The following is an 18,435-nucleotide window of genomic DNA, read 5'->3' on the forward strand; positions in this document are numbered from 1 at the left end:
ACACAAAGCCAAGTTTAACGCCTCACACTGAAGTAAGCCACAGTTCAGAGCAGAATCAGCAGGCGCCCAGATAATTACATCACGTTGCGGAAGAGTTAGCATTGCAGGGCATGATTTTCCCTCGCAAGAAAACTTCTAAGTATGGAGATAAGGGTGATCCAATTAACCAGGCTTTACATGGATTTCCAAATGGCATGTGGCAATGCTCTTAAGTACTTAAAGAATGCCCAAAAGCTGTTAAAGAAACTGAGCTGCTACGGGAGGTAGAGACCTCCTGAGATCAGTAACTGGTTAGAGGTCAGGAAGTGAGGGGCAGGAGCAGGACTGCATCTCTCAAGGGAGGGCACGGGTGGAGCCCCTAAGGTCTGACCCATCCTGCACCTTCCTGAGCGACCTGGAAAAGGCCGGGACACAACAAGGAAATGACCCATCATGGCAGGTAGGCCACCAAGGACAGTGAAAGCAACAAAGGCTGCCGCAAAAAGGCTATGGTGAAATCCGTGCTTCAGGGCAGGGACACATGGCTTTGTGCTCAGCGTCAAAAGCTTAATCAGGTGATTCACTTCATCGCTCCCTAGTGCAACATACAGATGAAAGGAGGAGTTGCCAATCTTATCAGCTTCCAAAACCATCAACTGGCTCAAATTTGCATGTGGTTGTATTTCCTCATGTTCCCTGCAGCTGCTTCTGCTACATCTGCAGGAAAACATCTTGAGTTAGTTTCAAATGTAGCCATGCTGTAGATAATGGGGAAAAGAACAGGTACAAGTGTGCAAGCAGCTTCACAAAGTGGGGGAAATGCAAGGATCATCCAGGGAAGAGGGCATCTGGGTGAAGAAATAACCCCACACAGGAAAAGGGCTCGCTGCACTTGCTGGAGTGTGCAAGAGGGAGGAGTGGCAGAAGGTTGCAAGTGCTGGGTCTCTGCTCTGCCAGCCATGTTCAGTTCTGCCCCTGTCTCTTCTGGGTTAGAAGGAGCAAGAGTCACCGTAGCTTGAACCCTTTTGGAGCTCCCTGAGCACTAGGCCAGCCATGCTCCCTGCAATGGGACTGTTGATGGAGGGAGCCTGTTGCCTGGTCCACAAACTGAGCACCACAGCCACCTCCCTGGCAAGCTTCTCTGGGCAGAGAACGCAGGGGCAAGGATGGAGGAAGGAAGTTCAGTGCTACTTTCTATTCAAAGGAAAAATCTGTCTTTCTTGTTTCCATGAGCCACCATGCTCCCTGGGAAGCCGACCCGTACATGGCGGAGCCGGATGGGCGGTCCAGGTCACAAGAAGGAGACCAGGAGCCGGGCTGCGTCACAGAGCTCTTGATGCAGCTGCTCCTGCTCACAGCCTATCCTGACGATACACAAGGTTAGTGAGGTGAGGAGTTCAGATCTTCTTTGTGAGCTGGGAGACACATCCTCATCCCCAGATAGCAAACCTAGAGACACACTGCCAGCTGACTCTACAGAGGTTCAAGGCTTGATGTGCTCCTGGGGACAGACTGACCAGTGGCTGTGGTGAAGACACGCACAGGAAGGTAGCCAGCCCCAGGCATGCCCTGGCCAGGGAGCAGAGAAGAACAATCATCCTGCAGCAGAGACCCAACACTCCTGACATTCCCACTGCTCTTCACCATCTGCCACTGACACACGAAGTCCTGCATGAGGAGCACAGCTGGGGGCTGGACATGCACCAGACCAGGGCATGACCCAGGGACTGATGCCAGGTGGTGGAAAGGAGAACCTGGAAGTCATCTCAAGGAGCCCATGGCAGTGCCTCTGCTCCCAGCCAGCAGTTGGCACAAGACGTCAGTTTTAGGGATCTAAGTGCAAGCTACTCACACAGCCAGAGTCCCCCTACCAGAGTCCTAGGATCACTTCACTGACTTAGCAAGACTCAGGAGAAAACAAATTAATCTGTCATACTCCCATTCCTCTCCTCCGCAAATTGGTGTTGGTGGCGCCAACAGCCACCCTCCTGTCACCCAAGAAAAGGTACTACCAGTACCTACAAATGCTGTCCTGCCAATGCCCTGCAATGGTGATACTGGCCCTGATTGCTCTATGCTAGCCCAACGCACCACCCCAGAGCATTTACTGACAAAGCCAGTTCAACTAAAGCAGTGTGGATTAACTGTTTTTTGCAGTCCGTTATAGACTGTAGTTACCAGGAAGGTTCAGTTCCACCCAGGAGGCGATGCACTTCCAGGAATGGGTTCCCAGTCACGGGCCACCAGACAACTTGCTGGCACAGCAAGTGGCTACTAGTTGGGTGCCAGTTTTGCACACAGACTGGTACAAAACTGAGGAACAAAACTCCCTCAAACCTGGGAGCTCCGCTGGGCTCACCTGCCTGCCCCAGCCGTCACAAGCTTTCCCTGGCAGGCGTAGAGGCAGCCAGCTCAACCCTGCTGGTATCTGCACCACAGGCATGTCCCTCAGTGCTGGAGCTGGCAGGGGTTATGCTGGCAAAAGCCATCACATATGCTTAGCTCTAGGAGAAAAAGAAAGCCATGGGGCCAATGCAGCTCTTACTTCAACCAGAGCGTAACCAAAAGTACTCTGTCAGGCATAAGGTATATTTTCCATACACAAAGAGGATGGGGGGACTCACTTGCACAAGGTCTGTAGGGAAAACTCTCCAGGGAAGACAAGCCAGAAAGCAGAAGGAAGGAGGAGGGAGCCTATGTACTCGCGCTAGAGAATTCCTTGGGTTAGATGAAGGGTTGGGGCCAGGTCCGTGTGAGTCACCACACGTTTCTGAGACATGCTGCTGGCCCGATGCAGCCCCGGCTCTAGCAGAAACAAAGCACGATGGGCCGTTGCTGGTACTGGGGTGAAACACAAGAGTTGCAAGAGCTGCTATAAAAAAATATCCTTTTGCAACATGCCAACTAAAGACGCTACCCATGAGCTGCTGGTGAAGGAGAATCCCCTTCCACCCACCACTTTGGGTGCTTTGTGTGTAGCAGAAAATATCCGCTGGTACCACCAGATGGACAGGATACCCAGGCTTCTGCCTTCAGACGTGATTCTGTGAACAGCTTTCAAGGGCAAAATTACCAACAAGAAAGAAAACAGCTGCGAAAAGTAGCCCCAAATTTTTCCAGTCCCGAGTTTGCAGTGCATTCACTGCTTACTCACTTCTTGCTAAGTCTAGAGCTGCCTGGTCAGGCCCCCGCCCTCCCCTCCAGCACAACTGCTTCTTACAGCCTGGAAGCTATTTTTTCCCACCCTGCTATCTAAAAAAAAAAATTGGCATGAATGCTTTTATCATCCTGAAAACATGCCAACTGCGAAGGCGACTTTGTGTCTCAGACGCCTGTTTCCTGGCAGATTTTAAGTCCTTTGCTCAACTGCTAGGATGGTGGGGGCAGGAGAGACCTGCAACAGCAGGCTGTGAACTGTAGTTTCAAACAGCCACATGTTTAACTGCTGTTAAATACCCAGGAGACCAACATTTTCAAACAGCAGGCTAAGAGCTAGACACACACCCAAGTGATGGTGTCGGCCCATCCGAGGTAAAGAAAAGGTGTGAACGTGCTGCACGGTGATGCTATGCAGTGAGACGGAGGGCCACCAGCATGCGTACAGCTACCAGGCAATACTGAGTGGGGTTACTTGGCTCAACATCTCCACCTGGTCAGTCACCCCTGTGCTTCACAGGTAATGAGGCTTCGGCTCTCTTGGCTCCCAGTGGTTTGAAGGGAAAGGATGGGACCCAGCAACCAGGCTGAGCATGGGAGAAGTGCTGGATGACTGCACTGTCGGTGTTCAAATTTCCAGTGACCAACTCTGGCCATAACCACGCACGCAGAAATCCCTTTTCCACTCCAGCTCCACACTGCTGGGCCTCTTCAAAAAAAATTGTACAGGATGCGAAAAGGATGCAGTCCTGTCAGGCTTTACTCTTTTAGAGACAGAAGGCAGCTATCTCTTGGCACACGACCCACAGCAACACTTAGCCTAGTACCTACCTATAACTAGACCTTCTGCCAGCTGAGGATTTTCCCTAACATTGCAGTTCAGGCCATCCAAGCATTGTTTCAACTCTAAGTTAACTTGGAACCACCTGTGAAAAGAAAGCTAAGTAGTCTGGGAAGATAAGAATTGATAGCCTTTCAGATTTTTTTTCATCCTAGGGAGAAGTAACTAAGAAGAAACTGGTCTGGAACGGAGGTGCATGGGACAATCCAGCTAACTCTCCAGAGGCTTTAAAGCATCGTCTCACTCTGTGCAAAGTAGATGGTGCCCAGGAAAATGGTTCTTGTCAGATGAAATCACCACTCCCGCTGGATCTCTGCAAAGCAGAGTCATGATGCACTGCATGGATCTACAAAGGGAGGGATATGATCCCACCTGTAGCGCTCAACCCAGGATGGCATTTCATAAACTTGGCTGTGGTTTCCCTCCAGCTATCGTACCTCTTTGTGATGGTGCAGAGCAACGCATCACCGCTGCTGCGAAGGGAAGCACAAGAGCACAGCTCGGCTACTGCATGACCCGGCCGTACAAGGAGGCCAGGCCTCTCCTCATGTGTCCTCTAAAACCCACAAGACAAAGAAAGAAAGCTGCAAAGCTCCTGCAAAGTACAGAAGACAAGCAACAGAAGACCGCCAACGTGCCATGCAAGTTGCCTTCTGTCCCTCCTGCCCTCCAGATACACTTCTCCATCCCCCTGAGTGCCTTGTTCACTACCAAGAGGAGCAACTTTCATCCTCCATTGTACGTGGATGTCTTCACCTTCTTCATCTGTTGCCTTCCCTCCATTTAAGCACAAGGATGGCACCTTTCTCAGGAGGCAGCTAGCTATAAGACGGAGTAAAGGGGTAAACAGTAGGCTTATGGAGAAAACCACCCCGAAAACCACCCCAAAAGCCTTAGCTTGGTCCAAGTCTTGGTCACATCTTGGGCTGTTGGGAGCCACGTGCAGCAAGAGCAGCTGCAGGCCATGGGCAGGAGGTGCTGTTAGTGCACAGCCTCATCCAAGGCCCAGCTCTCCCATGCGGTGCCCAGCCTGGATAACATGAGCAGGGGAAGCATGGCTGCAGCTGGGACTGGCACTCAGAGCTCAAAATCCAACATGGCCTAAAAGAAACACAGTTAGCTACTGGTAAGAGAACAAGCAGGAACCAACCAGGAGGTGGGGAGATATTTCGAGTTGTTTAACCCCACTACAGCCCTCTGGTTTCCGGAGCCTGGGTCCCACAGGGCATTACAGCACGCCGATGAACAGTACAGCAGTGTTCACCTGCCAGCACTGACAGAGGAGCCGTCAGGGCAGAGGAGAGCCCTGCCAGCCCTCCGCCAGCCGGAGAGCAACAGGGTGAAGGATGGGACACAGCCAGCATCTCTCTGCGGCCTCTGCCAGCAGGACGCTCCTGCCGGGCCTTGGGGGAGGAGGGGTGGCGTGGTAACATTCCTCTAACAACAAGCATCATCAGCGACAGCATCTGCACTGCCAGGGCTGAGAGGCCTAAGAAAACCTGCCTTTGCTCAACAGTGCCAGCCCAGAGGGAGAAAAAAAGCGGCATTACTTGTGACACACGAGACAGGTATGATCAAGGTGCCTGCCTCTCCCATTGCAGCTGGTGTCAGGCACTAACTTAGTCAGCTGCAGTTTCCATGTTCTGTCTGGGCATGAGAGTGAATTTCTTTCTTAAAGGTTTCACATGCTCCTCAGTGTTGACCTGACATCGGCAGGCTGCTTTTCCAAGGTTAAGAAGCACCAGAATTTTTTTTTGTATGGTTCAAAGCACAGCACTGACATTTTGAGGTGTCAAATCGGGATAATCTCAAGTAGGCAACAGCCCTGCGTTCAGTCGTCCCCACAAAAATTCAACGGAGTTTTGTGAAAACTGGTGTTTGGTAGCAGGAAAGGCCTCCCCCTGCTGCAGCGGTTCCTAAAGCTAAATACATAAATGACCAGATGAAGTTCACACTCTGCAGCCAGGACATGTTTTGGGATTCTTCCTACAGGGCAGGCCAAGCAGGTAACACAACACAGGCCAAAAGGGATCAGCATCGCCCACAGAAAGCACATACTTCCAGGGTAGGAGGAAGGCAAGTCTATGAGTTAGACATGATCTGCAATGATTTCACATGGCTTCTGTTGCATGCTCCATCAGCAGTCTAGTGGCTCACTGTAAACACGGAAAAAAACCATTCTTATAAGTCATTTTTCCAGTGATGGGAATAAGCTCATATTTCAATTAGTATTTACCAAAACAAGAAACAGAAAAACTTCGTACTCTGTGAAAGTGTGTTTATTCCAAAGCTAAATTTCTCACATGAAACAATGTCTCTGAACAGCAGCATCGGTCCTTACACAGATCTACAACAGCCTTCTGGGCTCCTGGTCTTGGGGCCTTGAACCAACTCAACAGAGCAATAGGCAATCTCTTTTCAGAGCTGCCAGAAAGGGGAGGGAAATGGCAGAAAAAAGATACATTGCCACTGGAACAATTTAAGAAATTGTGCCTTCTCACAAGAAGAGAAAAGGTGTCAAGACACTTCACAGGGAGCTTAATGTCTGCACAAAGATCGCACAGAACACCCTGCTCTCTGCAGGCTGCTTGCCAGGGAGAGAACTGCATTATTTCTGCAGACAGAAAACAGGACTGTTGGATTTAATAATCTGCTGAACTGCTTCCAAGGACTGAACTGGCTGAGACGTCATGTTAGTGATGTGCTCCTTTGCAGCCTGGAGCCCTCGCACCAGCTCCAGTGTGCACGTTTGGTCTCAGCTGACACCCTAGAGGGGATTATCTTCTTCCTCCTGCCTCAGCCTCTTGGAGAGATGCTCGCTGATGGTCATGAGGGGGTTGGCTCTGTAACTGGGACTGGTGATGACCTCATGAAACCGAGCCACTTCCTCCTCTCTGAGGAAAGAAAAATAACACACAAATGCTAAGTGCTTCTTGCAAAAGGAACCGAGCAGATAAGAACAGAACTTATAAAGCAGTGGGTTTCTGTACAGACGGAATGAACCTGGGTGTAACGCTCAGAAAGAAACAGTGCAAGAAATAAACCTAATTTACCCAGGGGAAAAGCTCAAATTGCTGCCAGCTTCATGGGAGCCAGAGACTTGATCTCATGCCACAGAGATAGAAACAATCACGTTAGTGTCCAGCATCACTTGGAAACAGTTTTTCTGGAGCTTTTCCCTAGTGAATCAGGAACAACAGACTGTGGGTATCTGGTAAATCACTAAGAATGAAAACTACTTCAGAGTGCACTAGCACAAAGGCAGATTCTGCTTTTGAGAGCTCATCTACTGACCCTCTTTATTGCTCAACATAGAGGGTTGGTAATCCTGTGTAGACTAGTCAAACACCATGGGAACAGCATGACAGAATTACCTTTGCATGCTTGGTCACAGCTGGTTGCTGTGGAAATGGTCTTGTCTTAAAAAGCAAGAAAGCAGGGGAGAACAGAGGAGGAGTGTAAAAAAAAAAGTTGAGTTTTCACAGGTGTCACATCCATTGTGACCTCCCCATCTCGCTCAGACAGACTGCCAGGCTCTCTACAGCCCAGCCAGACACACATCTCCATGTTCTCAGTCGTTGCTGTGGATCATAGAATCATAGAACAGAACCACAGATTCATTGAATCTTCATGGTTGGAAAGGACCTTTGAGATCATCAAGTCCAACCATACACACACAAAAAACCCTACAATCTCTGCCACTAGAGCATGCCCTGAAGTGCCAATTCTACACATTTCTTAAATACCTCTAGGGATGGTGACTCTACCACCTCCCTGGGCAGGCTGTTCCAGTGCCTGACCACTCTTTCAGTAAAGTCATTCTTCCTAATATCTAATCTAAACCTCCCCTGCCGCAACTTCAGACCATTTCCTCTGGTCCTGTCATTATTCACTTGGGAGAAGAGGCCAACACCCACCTCTCTCCAACCTCCTTTCAGATAGGCAATGAGGTCTCCCCTCAGCCTCCTCTTCTCCAAGCTAAACATGCTCAGCTCCCTCAGCCTCTCCTCATATGACCTGGTCTCCAGACCCCTCACCAGCCTGGTATCTCTCCTCTGGACATGCTCCAGCACTTCAATGTCCCTCTTGTACAGCGGGGCCCAGAACTGAAAACAGGACTCGAGGTGAGGCCTCACCAGTGCCAAGTACAGAGGCACGGTCACTTCCCTACTCCTGCTGGCCACGGTATTCCTGATACAAGCCAGAATGCTGTTGGCCTTCTTGGCCACCTGGGCACACTGCTGGCTCATGTTAAGCTGGCCGTCCACCAGCACCCCCTGGTCCTTTTCTGCTGGGCAGCTTTCCAGCCACTCTTCCCCAAGCCTGTAGCGTTGCTTGGGGTTGTTGTGACCGAAATGCAGGACCCGGCACTTGGCCTTATTAAACCTCATACAGTTGGCCTTGGCCCATCGATTCAGCCTGTCCAGGTCCCTCCGTAGAGCCTTCCTACCCTGAAGCAGAACAACTCGCCCACCTAGTTTGGTGTCATCTGCAAACTTACTGAGGGTGCACTCAATCCCCTCATCCAGATCATTGATAAAGATATTAAACAAAACTGGCCCCAAAACTGAGCCCTGAGGGACACCACTGGGGACCGGCTGCCAAGAGGATTTCACCCCATTAATCACAACTCTATGGGCACGGCCATCCAGCCAGTTTTTTACCCAGTGAAGAGTACACTTGTCTATGCTATGATTTGCCAGCTTCTCCGGGAGAATGCTGTGGGAGATGGTGTCAAAGGCCTTACCAAAGTCCAGACAGACAAAGTCCACAGCCTTCCCCGCATCCAGAAGGCAGGTCACATGGTCATAGAAAGAGATCAGGTTGGTTAAGCAGGACCTCCCCTTCCTAAACCCATGCTGGCTTGCTGTGATCCCTTGGCTGCCCTGCACTTGCTGTGAGAGCTCACTCAAGATGATCCTCTCTATGATCTTTCCTGGTACCGAGGTCAGGCTGACAGGCCTGTAGTTCCCCGGATCCTCCTTCCAACCCTTCTTGTAGATGGGCGTCACATTAGCCACCCTCCAGTCATCTGGTACCTCCCCTGTTGACCAGGATTGTTGATAAATGATGGAGAGAGGCTTGGTGAGCTCTCCCGCCAGCTCCCTGAGTACTCTTGGGTGAATCCCATCTGGCTCCATAGACTTATGGGCGTTTAGGTGCAGAAGCAGATCATTGACTACTTTCTCCTGGATTATGGGTGGGTTGTTCTGCTCTTCATCCTTATCTTCCAGCTCAGGAGGCTGAACACCCTGGGGATAGCTGGTCTGACTATCGAAGACGGAGGCAAAGAAGGCATTAAGTATCTCAGCCTTTTCCTCATCCTTGGTTGCAACTTTCCCCCCCGCATCCAGTAAGGGATGGAGATTCTCCCTGACTCTCTTTTTGTTGATGTATTTATAAAAACTTTTTTTGTTGTCCTTTATGTTAGTGGCCAAGTTGAGCTCTAGCTGGGCTTTTGCCTTCCTAATTTTCTCTCTGTATAACCTAACGAGATCTCTGTACTCCTCCTGAGTTGCCTGTCCCTTCTTCCAAAGGTGGTAAACCCTCCTTTTATTCCTAAATCCCATCAAAAGTTCCTTGTTCATCCAGGCTGGCCATTTTCCCCACCCTTTAATCTTGCGACACTTGGGGAGAGCCTGCTCCTCGGCCTTTAAGATTTCCTTCTTGAAGAGCGTCCAGCCTTCCTGGACCCCTTTGCCCTTCAGGACTATCTCCCCAGGGACTCTCTCAACCAGTGTTCTGAACAGGCCAAAGTTCGCCCTCCAGAAGTCCAAGGTGGAGGTTTTGCTAACCCCCCTCCTTACATCACTACGAATTGAAAACTTGACCATTTCATGATCACTAAACCCAAGACGACCTTCGACCACCACATCTCCCAATAGTCCTTCTCTGTTTGTGAACAGTAGGTCTAGCGAGGCACCTCCCCTGGTAGGCTCACCTACCAGTTATGTCAGGAAGTTATCTTCCATGTGCTCGAGGAACCTCCTAGCCTGCCTGCTCTCTGCTGTGTTATATTTCCAGCAGATATCCGGCATGTTGAAGTCCCCAACCACAACAAGGGCTGGCAATTGCGAGACTTCAGCCAGATCAGCAGAGTGCTCTTCAGCTTGCAGCTATTTCCCTCCCTAGTAGGGCCCTTCCGAGAGGAACAGAGAGAGAAGCCAAACCTGAAGCTTGATTTGTGGCAGGCGGGACAATGGGGTGAGGCTTAGGGAACCTCCAGTACTAACAAATGTCGTGGAAAATAAACCTCAAAGACTTTCCTCCAAAGCTTTTCCCTGCCAAGAAGCACAGACTTCCCCGACCACTATAGTAGGACACATGCCACTACTCAGTGCATCTGTCCAGTTTTGTGCAGAGAAGAGGGGGGCACACAGGGGATCATTGGCTTGCTGATACAGAAGATTGTCGTGGAGTTGCCTATTCGGATTTAGATCTCTATACAAGCCCCTCCTCAGGCAGTGTTCCTCCCCCATGAGCTCCAGCATGATGAGATACTTACTGGTGGCACTCGAGGCCACAACCCTTGCAGTAAAACACGGAGGGACTCATCCAGAAAGGCAGAACTGAGCAAGAAAGGCATCCCAGCACCAACACTGGCCAGTTTCAGACAGAGAAGGGTATTCACAGAGCGTGCTGGAGAGCAGTGCTAGGATCTGTAGACTGACTGTTCTCCTCAGTCTCATTTTGAAGTTGAATGTCTCAAAACTTACAGAAATCCTGGAAATAGGGATCACAGAAAGCAAACACTGCCAGATCACAGTGCCTAGCCTCAGGAAAGCTCTGCAGAGGGGAAATTAAGTTCTTGATGCCTGGTGGCAGTATAAAATATCCAACAGATTACACAGATGAATAAGGAGTTGCCAGACCCTTAACTAAATCCAGGAATTATTCAAAAGCATTTAAGTGCTTCATTTTACAGGGAAAGGTTTGGCAGATACCAATGGACATCATAAGGGATGTGCAGCATGTAAGTTAGCATCCCAGAGGCGTTCCAAAAGAGTAGCTGCAGCTCCTGATGCTATGCAGAGTTTCAGGAGCTCCTTACCTACGTGGGCCTGGTGTCATAAGAGACTGAGCCACAGCTGGATAGCTGGATCTTGCAGCTCCAACTCAGCAAACCAACACAGGGGACACACCACCTGGTTGAGAACCACATCATCCATGCCATACAGAGGGACTCAGTACAGACATACTCACTTGGTACAGCCAGAAATGACAACTGTGGCCGGGAGGAACAAGATGACAATTGGTGTGGGTTGGTCCTGAAACCCCACAGACCATACACAGGAGACCTAAGGCATCATTTAATTTTCAATGAGACAGGGAAAGCGAATTCTTAAAGGAGCAAGTGCAGACTCCTGAGCTCTCTTCACTTAGCTGTTATATGAGACAGAAGCGGAAGCAGACTTGAATTGACTTGCCCATTTAGAATTGACCAAGTCTGGTGGGGACTAAGACAGGACACCCACAAACATTCTGCACTATGTAAAGGGGAAGATCAAAGCTGCTACCTCTTCTAGGGCCTTCAGGTGTGCAAGACTGAAACACTGGAACTGGTTGCCTAGAGAGGTTTTCTGATCTCCATCCTTGGAGATATTCAAAAGTCATGTGGACATGGTCCAAACAGCTCTAGGTGGCCCTGCTTGAGTAGGGGAGTTGGACCAGCTGACCTCCGGAGGTCCCTTCCAGTCTCAACCATTCTGTAATGCTCAGCAGGGACTGGACACTCTGATATCTGGGTACTTACAAGAGACGGCATTTCTGAGCTTGTTTCATCAGACAGAAGTCTGCAGGTTCTGCCTTTGCTTTTACATGGCTGTGGAGAGAAGAAACAAAAGAAGCGAGTGAGTATTATAGAGAAGCAGTAATTTAGCAATTGCTGTGGAGATGGAAAGAGTCCAGGGATTCTGCATCTGCCTTCCCGGAAAGTATAGGTAATTGTCCTGTATGGAAATTGTCCTGAAAGGCAATTATTCCCATAGCCAGTCACTAATGGAGATGCAAACTCCTTTCACCACATTCTGACAACAGTTCAGGAATCAGGACTGAATGGGCAAGAGGTAAATGCACTAAAGAAAAATTGAATCACTTAATTCTAGAACTGGTCATGAGCTGTCCATGCCCAGATCACTTTCTGCTTATCACTGCCCTCCAGGTCAAACTGATACTGTTGCTTAGAGAAAAGATCCCATCGAACTTCCCCTCACCACCAGGCACACATCACCTCTGCACATCTCATGTTCATTGCTAACACTGCCGAGCTCCAGCATTAGCAGACATTAGTTATAGACAGTGCTATGGTTAGTCAGAAGAAGAGAGAACCGCCAGCCCTACTTTGAGTCCTGTGGTGGGACCACTGGGGTATAAGGTGTCATTTATATTTTAAGATAAAGAATGGCAATATTCCTTTCTCCCTGTGAACGTACATCCTTGTCAAAGGCAGTTTTTGCAGCGGCAGTTTAAGTCAGCTGCAAACAGATTAGCTAAAGAGAATGCGCAATAACAGAGCTTCACCTTTTGACACCAAACATAGGTCTTGAGAACCCATGAAGCTGCAAGAAGATGGACTCATGGAAATGCAGGTGTGTGCACTATGTACAGCTGAGGCACAGTGGCAAGCATAGATCTGCACCCATTTCTTATTCCTGGGCAAAGTCCAAGGAGACCAAGAGGTGTAATCCCATCCTGCACAGGATGCTGGAAGCACATGGTGCCCAATCCCAAACAGCAGCAGAGATTTACAAAAAAGCCAAGCGCTAAACCCAAGCAAAGGACACGCAGGAAGGGAAGCAACTGCTTTTTGGATTTGAAGTGCACAAGGGGAGTTGCTGGTAGAACTGGACATTAAGGAAATTAGAAGAAACTTCCATTCTTCAGGACTGCACAAATACAGAGGTAAACAGGAGAAGCAAGTGTAGAAGAGGGTTTGCCTCCTCAGAGCAGCTCCCCTCTGATTCGCCCTGGGGCTGAGCCCCAGCCCACAGCCCAGGGGGGGAAGATGGTCTGCCTCCCACCCCTCTGTTGGGTGAGGACTGGAGGAGGCATCTTCCCTTAGTGGTGGGTGCTGGGCGCCAGGGCCTCCCCCACCTGATCTGCCACAGAGCCCTTCAGCTTTCTCAAGGTTAGGAAACATGACAGTCTCTCACCTCCTCTGCAAGATAGCAGGATCTGTTCTCCCGTTGGCAGTGTTACAGTGATCTATTTCCTTCTCTGATCCGCTACCCTCCATCCTTTTATTCTGCATTTTTTTCTCCATTCTTCCTTTCCTTCTCCTCTCTTAACCCCATGTTCCTTTACCATACTCACTTTCATCATCCCTCTCCACTCGATCAGCTCCTGCTCCTTTTCCTCATCTCTCCCTCTCCCCATTCTGGCCCATTTTATTTTCCCTCAAGGGGGATCCCAGTGGACCCAAGCTGCTGAGGTCTGCTCTCGCCACCCTAATGACATCTGATTCACCCTTAGCCCAGCACAGTGCACCCCAGCATCAAAGCTTCCTGCTAACCCAGACAAAAACAAACGGCGTGGATGTATGTCATCCAGCCTCTACAGGACAGAGACTGTGCAGGGAACGGCAGCCAGGCAGATCAATGACTGTGCGCTGCTGCTCCTGTACCCTCAGTCCCTCTCCAGGTCACCCCAGCACTGCTGGCATTACACAACAGGCCTGAGAGCTCACAAGGAACAGGAATCAGCAAGAGCAGACAAACAGCTACAGTTCGAGCAGCTCCCGTCGCACTGCTGCATCCACTGGTACTGCAAGACACACAAAGAGCAGGAAGCATCTCTGCTCTCTTCATGCTCATTAACTGTGAGGCACAGGAACAATTTCTTGTCCCAGTTTGCCTGGATCGCTCACAGACGCACAGAGAAATCCCTTCTCAAGTTGGATGGCAACCCACAGTCACCAAAGCAGGGGCTTGCCAAGTGTGCCACCAAGTCACCATGGCAGTTCCTTCAAAGATGAGTAGCTCTGCAGATGGTGACGATGTACATCCCGGGCCATGTGCCCCAGAGGCTGGTGCCTCTTGGGACAGCTTCCTCTGCAGCACACCATGAGGGCGTGGGGCTGCTTCAGGCTGTGCAAGACCACTTTTGCTTTCAGCCACCACACTATTTTAAAGGGCTCGATGTTTCCAAAGGCTTTTCAGTTCCACTCAACAACTCTGCCCCACTGGTCTAGCAGGTTTGAAAGGCTGCCGCCTGCTCAGTTGGACCGTGTTAGTAGCCCTGTTTCATTACACTTCATTGCCTTCATTCATAATAAAACAGAATAAAAACCTCACTGTAATGCTCTCTTACCCAGCAGGAGATCAAATTCCTGGAGAATCTAATCTTTTATTAATAATGCTGACAAATCACCAGAGTATTACCCTTCATTTATATAATGATTTAAATCCTATAAAAGCCTCCTCTGATTATTCAAAACACATATGCACACACATCCTTATGCAATACAAGTCAACAAGGGGAAGAAGAGCACTGTAGGTCCTCCATGCCAGTACTAAGGGGTGCTGCTTTTTGGCTGGCCTGTCCCAGGCAATCTGGGTGACATCAGGGTGACAAGCTCCCACCTCTGTTGTGCTGACAGCAGATGGTGCTGGCCAATCCTGAAATTCTCAGCAAGCAATGGGCTTCTCTACCCTGCTGTGCTACAGCCCCACTGGGCTTTCTAAACACCAGAGCCTTGCAGCCAAAGGGAAAACAAAGCCCCACTATGAGCTCAGGATTCCAGGAGAGAAGGGCTGCCACGCTCCCACAGACCTGGATTTGGAGAGAGAGGGAGGTGACAGCGCTTCTCTGAGGATGTCAGGCTGGAGATTCATGCAAGAACACCAAATGCTTCCATGTGTGCCACACAAACTCTGCTGTGAAGTGTACTACAGAAGAGAAGAACGATTGCCATGAGTCAGCTGGAAGGACCATTTTGGCCAGTATTCTGCCTTGAAGCAGCCAGCAGCCAGGATAAGACCTGGCTTATCCTGGTTTTGTATGATACAGATAAGACCAAGCCACATCCTCTCCAGTATTTGCAGCTCAGACACCATATGCCAGCTGCAGTTTACATACATGCAGTAACTCTCCATGGAGCTCTCCTCATTGGATTTGTCAGGTCTCACCTGAACCCACAGGCTTCCCTCAGCCACCACATCCCGCAGGAAGGAGCTGTGCAGAGCAGTGAGCCTCCTGCTTGCGCTGAACTGACTACTCAGTAGCTATGTTTGATGTCCTTTATTTCTCACACTGGGAAAGAAGATTAACTCCTTCCTAACCACCTCATACTTGATTTTATAGACTATTACATTCCCAAGCCTCTTTGCCTCTATCTCCTGTCCAGGCTGAGGACTCCCCAGCTCACTTAGTCACCCCTTGCACAGAAGCTATGCCAGATCCTCCACCATCATCTGTGTCAGCTGTCTCTGAGCCTTTTCCAGTTCTACCCTATCTTTTGAGCTCGTCCAGAATTGCAGGCTGCAGCGACTCCATGTATTTGTACCAGATTACGCAGCCACCCAGGAAAGCAATCCCTAAAGGAAGGAACCTGTCCTCCCTCCCCTATATGTATTTTCCGCAAGCCACTCTTCTGGATAGTAGGGGCTCAGCCACCAAGGGCTGGGGGAAAATGATGAGGGGTAATGACTGCTGAATACAACGTGGAGTCAGATGCCACATGTAGTTGTGGCACATCATCACAGAAAAAGGGCAAAGCCTCCTATTCAGGCTCAGGCTAAACCCTGGCCCAGAAGTCCATCCAACCAACCCTCACTGCTTTGCAAGACTTGAAACTCTGCGTGTATTTTTGCTGTTCATTCCTACTGAAAGAGAGGGTGGGGTGACTGAATGGCTGCATAAAGAAAAAAAAATAAAGAAAAAAAAATGCTATTCAAAGAATTAGAAGACAAGTTAAGGAAGGAAATATTTTCCCATGCTTAGATGCAAAGTTCATAGCTGCTGTTTGTCTGAGGAGTGGCTTTCCAGAAGCACAGGGAACTGCCAACTCAGCCATTCTCTGTAGGTGGGTGTCCCACCTAGGTCAGAGTTTATTTATGGGGCATACAACAAGTCACAAGAGGGTTGGTGATATCTCCAGCCTTGATCTGCAACCAAAGAAGAGGGTGCTTTGCCAGACAGCCGCCTTCTTGGCTGTCCTCTAATCCAAATGCTTTTTTATTATGGTCAAAACAAGTTTCTAATTCCAACCCCTACGGAGCAACTGGAAAGGAGGGACAAGTGTTTGTGCAGCGTGCAGAGCGCTTTTATTCTGCATTGGGGGATGCAAAAGCAACTGCAACACTGACTGGATAGTCTAAAAAGGAGAAAACATAAGAGCAACCAGAACCTGCCCTATGGCTGACTGGGATGGTTGACATGGGTGTCAGAGGATCAGAAATAGTCCTTCTCTTTCAGTACAATAAGGGGAATGGAAACACGATTGTTCTGTTCTTCTCCAAGGTCACATTGCAAGCCAATGGGGGGAACAAAGAGTCTTGACAGAGCGTAAAGCTCTGCCCAAAGTGTTTGAACTGCCTCAGGAGAAAGCCTGGAGGTCTGGAAGGACAGAACGGCAGGCGGCAACACCTCAAGTCCAGATTCTCAGGTGAGCTCAGCAGCATTATACTCTGTACACTTGTGTATCATTCCTGCAACTCCCAGGATATCTGGTTGCACCCAGCCTGTCTCATGGCAAGCCTCATCTGAGCAATAGTTGCCCTGTTAGCTGTGGACTCAGAAGACACATCTAAGCTTTTTTCTTGTGGCGAGTGAAGCATGGAAAGGGGCAAAATGGAGTTGAGAATGAAGTGCTGTTCTCTGCACCATTGGCACCCAGCTTGCATTGCCTGTAGCTACAAGCTGAGCTAAAGGGCACTTCATCCTGCAGGAAGAAGGGAAAAACACAGCCCATCCCTAAATCGCACATACCTCTTGGGTAGCTTCCTGCCCCTGCCACCTGTGGTCAGGTCGGAGAGCTCAGGTAGGGCTTCCATCAATGGCTGCATGTCTCCTACCACAGGCGTTGCCTTCCGCTTTGCTTCAGCTTTTTGCTTCTGCTTGGCTAGCTTCACACTTTCTATTTCTGAATAAGAAACAAGACATTACTGGAGGAAGGGGAAGTGTTTGCAAGAGATAACCCCTGAGCTAAGAAATTCCCAGGCTACTTCACCATCTACAGAAACAACAGAACAGAAGTGATTTAAAGCAGGGAATGACTGAAAATAATGCAGCTGGGTAGTTCCCTCCCTTGCTGTGTTTGCTTATAACTAACTATATGCATCTCTACTGACATTTGCAATGGGAAGTGAAATCCTCAAACTGATTTTGTCTGAACTGTTTCCATCCCTTGCACTGTTCATTGCTCACAGCAACACGACACAGGAGTCCTGGGGTGGAAAAAAACCATGCCGACCTTGCATGGAATTAGGACAGAGAAACAAGAGGGGAAAGGACAAACTAAATACAGTCAGCTCCACATGGGGCATTGAGCAGTCACAGTCCCATCTACGCTTTGCTGTTGGGACAAAACAATGGTCTCCTAGCACAGGCACAAAAGATAGACTTAATTTCAGTTGTTTACTTAGTTTGGAACAAGTCAGGGTCCCATCTTCATGACTTATGGTGGAGCTCAAGCAGTCAAATGCTGCATAAACTGGGCCCTTAGAAAAGCACAGCACCAAGTGGTACAGACAGAGGCAGCTGGCTTTTCCTTGAGACCATGTTTACAAGTCTCCCTGCAGCAGCTCTGAGAAAGGCTGTGGGCACATAAGGCTCTACAAATGTTAGGGCAGTCTCCCTTCTAGGCCATGGGAGGTGGGCACCGAAAGCTGCATGCTTTTGCCTCAGTCCTCAAAGCTCCCTGGTGTAGAAAGAGGTCCTGCAGCTGCCCAAGCCTTACAGAGCCCGCAGCCTCCAGGGCGAGCCCCATCAGAACATGTTCTCCTCCAGGACAGCGCACAAAAGGCCATTACTGCTACAAGCCTCCAGCTGAGCTCCAAGATGGGCCAGTCTGTCCCAGAAGTCCCTTGACAATGCCACCAGAAACAGCTAGAGCTCAGCGGGATCCATGAGCTCCCTTTCCCTCTGCCAGGTGATCACCAGGCCTGGAAACCTGCTGCATTGCCTTGACATCCACCCTGCGGAGGCTGCAGCGGAAGAACCAGCTTCTGCTTATTGCCTTGGACAATGAGTGTATCGCAAGGATGAGCCTCAGAGCTGAGCTAGAAACTCCTTGTCTGGACATGACAGAGCACAGTGCCAGCAGCCATGGGACCAAATTGGTGACACAAGGAGTCCAACAGCTTCCAACACAGCATGGCCACAGAAGCAGGACTAAATCAGCACAAGTATTTTTAGTGGGAGCATGAAAGCAGCCTGTCCCATTTACAGACAGCAGGCAAGATGCCACCTGCAATTCTGTATCTAATCCTGCTGACCACATTCAAGAAAGCAGAACTCAA

The 18,435-nt window shown here is 49.6% G+C and overlaps 1 protein-coding gene across 2 annotated transcripts in view; it reads right to left on the minus strand.

Moving 5' to 3' along the window:
* Positions 1 to 6,223: 6,223 nt before the first annotated feature.
* SLX9 (SLX9 ribosome biogenesis factor) overlaps positions 6,224 to 18,435 on the minus strand; it is a 58,553-nt gene continuing 46,341 nt past the window's right edge. Inside the window, exons 4-6 of one of the 2 annotated variants that reach the window (XM_054209413.1) lie at positions 16,904 to 17,057; positions 11,730 to 11,798; positions 6,224 to 6,870 (exon numbers count right to left, since the gene is read on the minus strand). In XM_054209413.1, the coding sequence (XP_054065388.1) occupies positions 6,744 to 6,870; positions 11,730 to 11,798; positions 16,904 to 17,057 (350 nt within the window). In that variant the 3' untranslated portion in view covers positions 6,224 to 6,743. The remainder of the gene's footprint in view (positions 6,871 to 11,729; positions 11,799 to 16,903; positions 17,058 to 18,435) is intronic. The other variant, XM_054209414.1, reaches the window with a different exon arrangement.

This window comes from Rissa tridactyla, chromosome 7, assembly GCF_028500815.1.
Source record: "Rissa tridactyla isolate bRisTri1 chromosome 7, bRisTri1.patW.cur.20221130, whole genome shotgun sequence".
Lineage (NCBI taxonomy): Eukaryota > Metazoa > Chordata > Aves > Charadriiformes > Laridae > Rissa > Rissa tridactyla.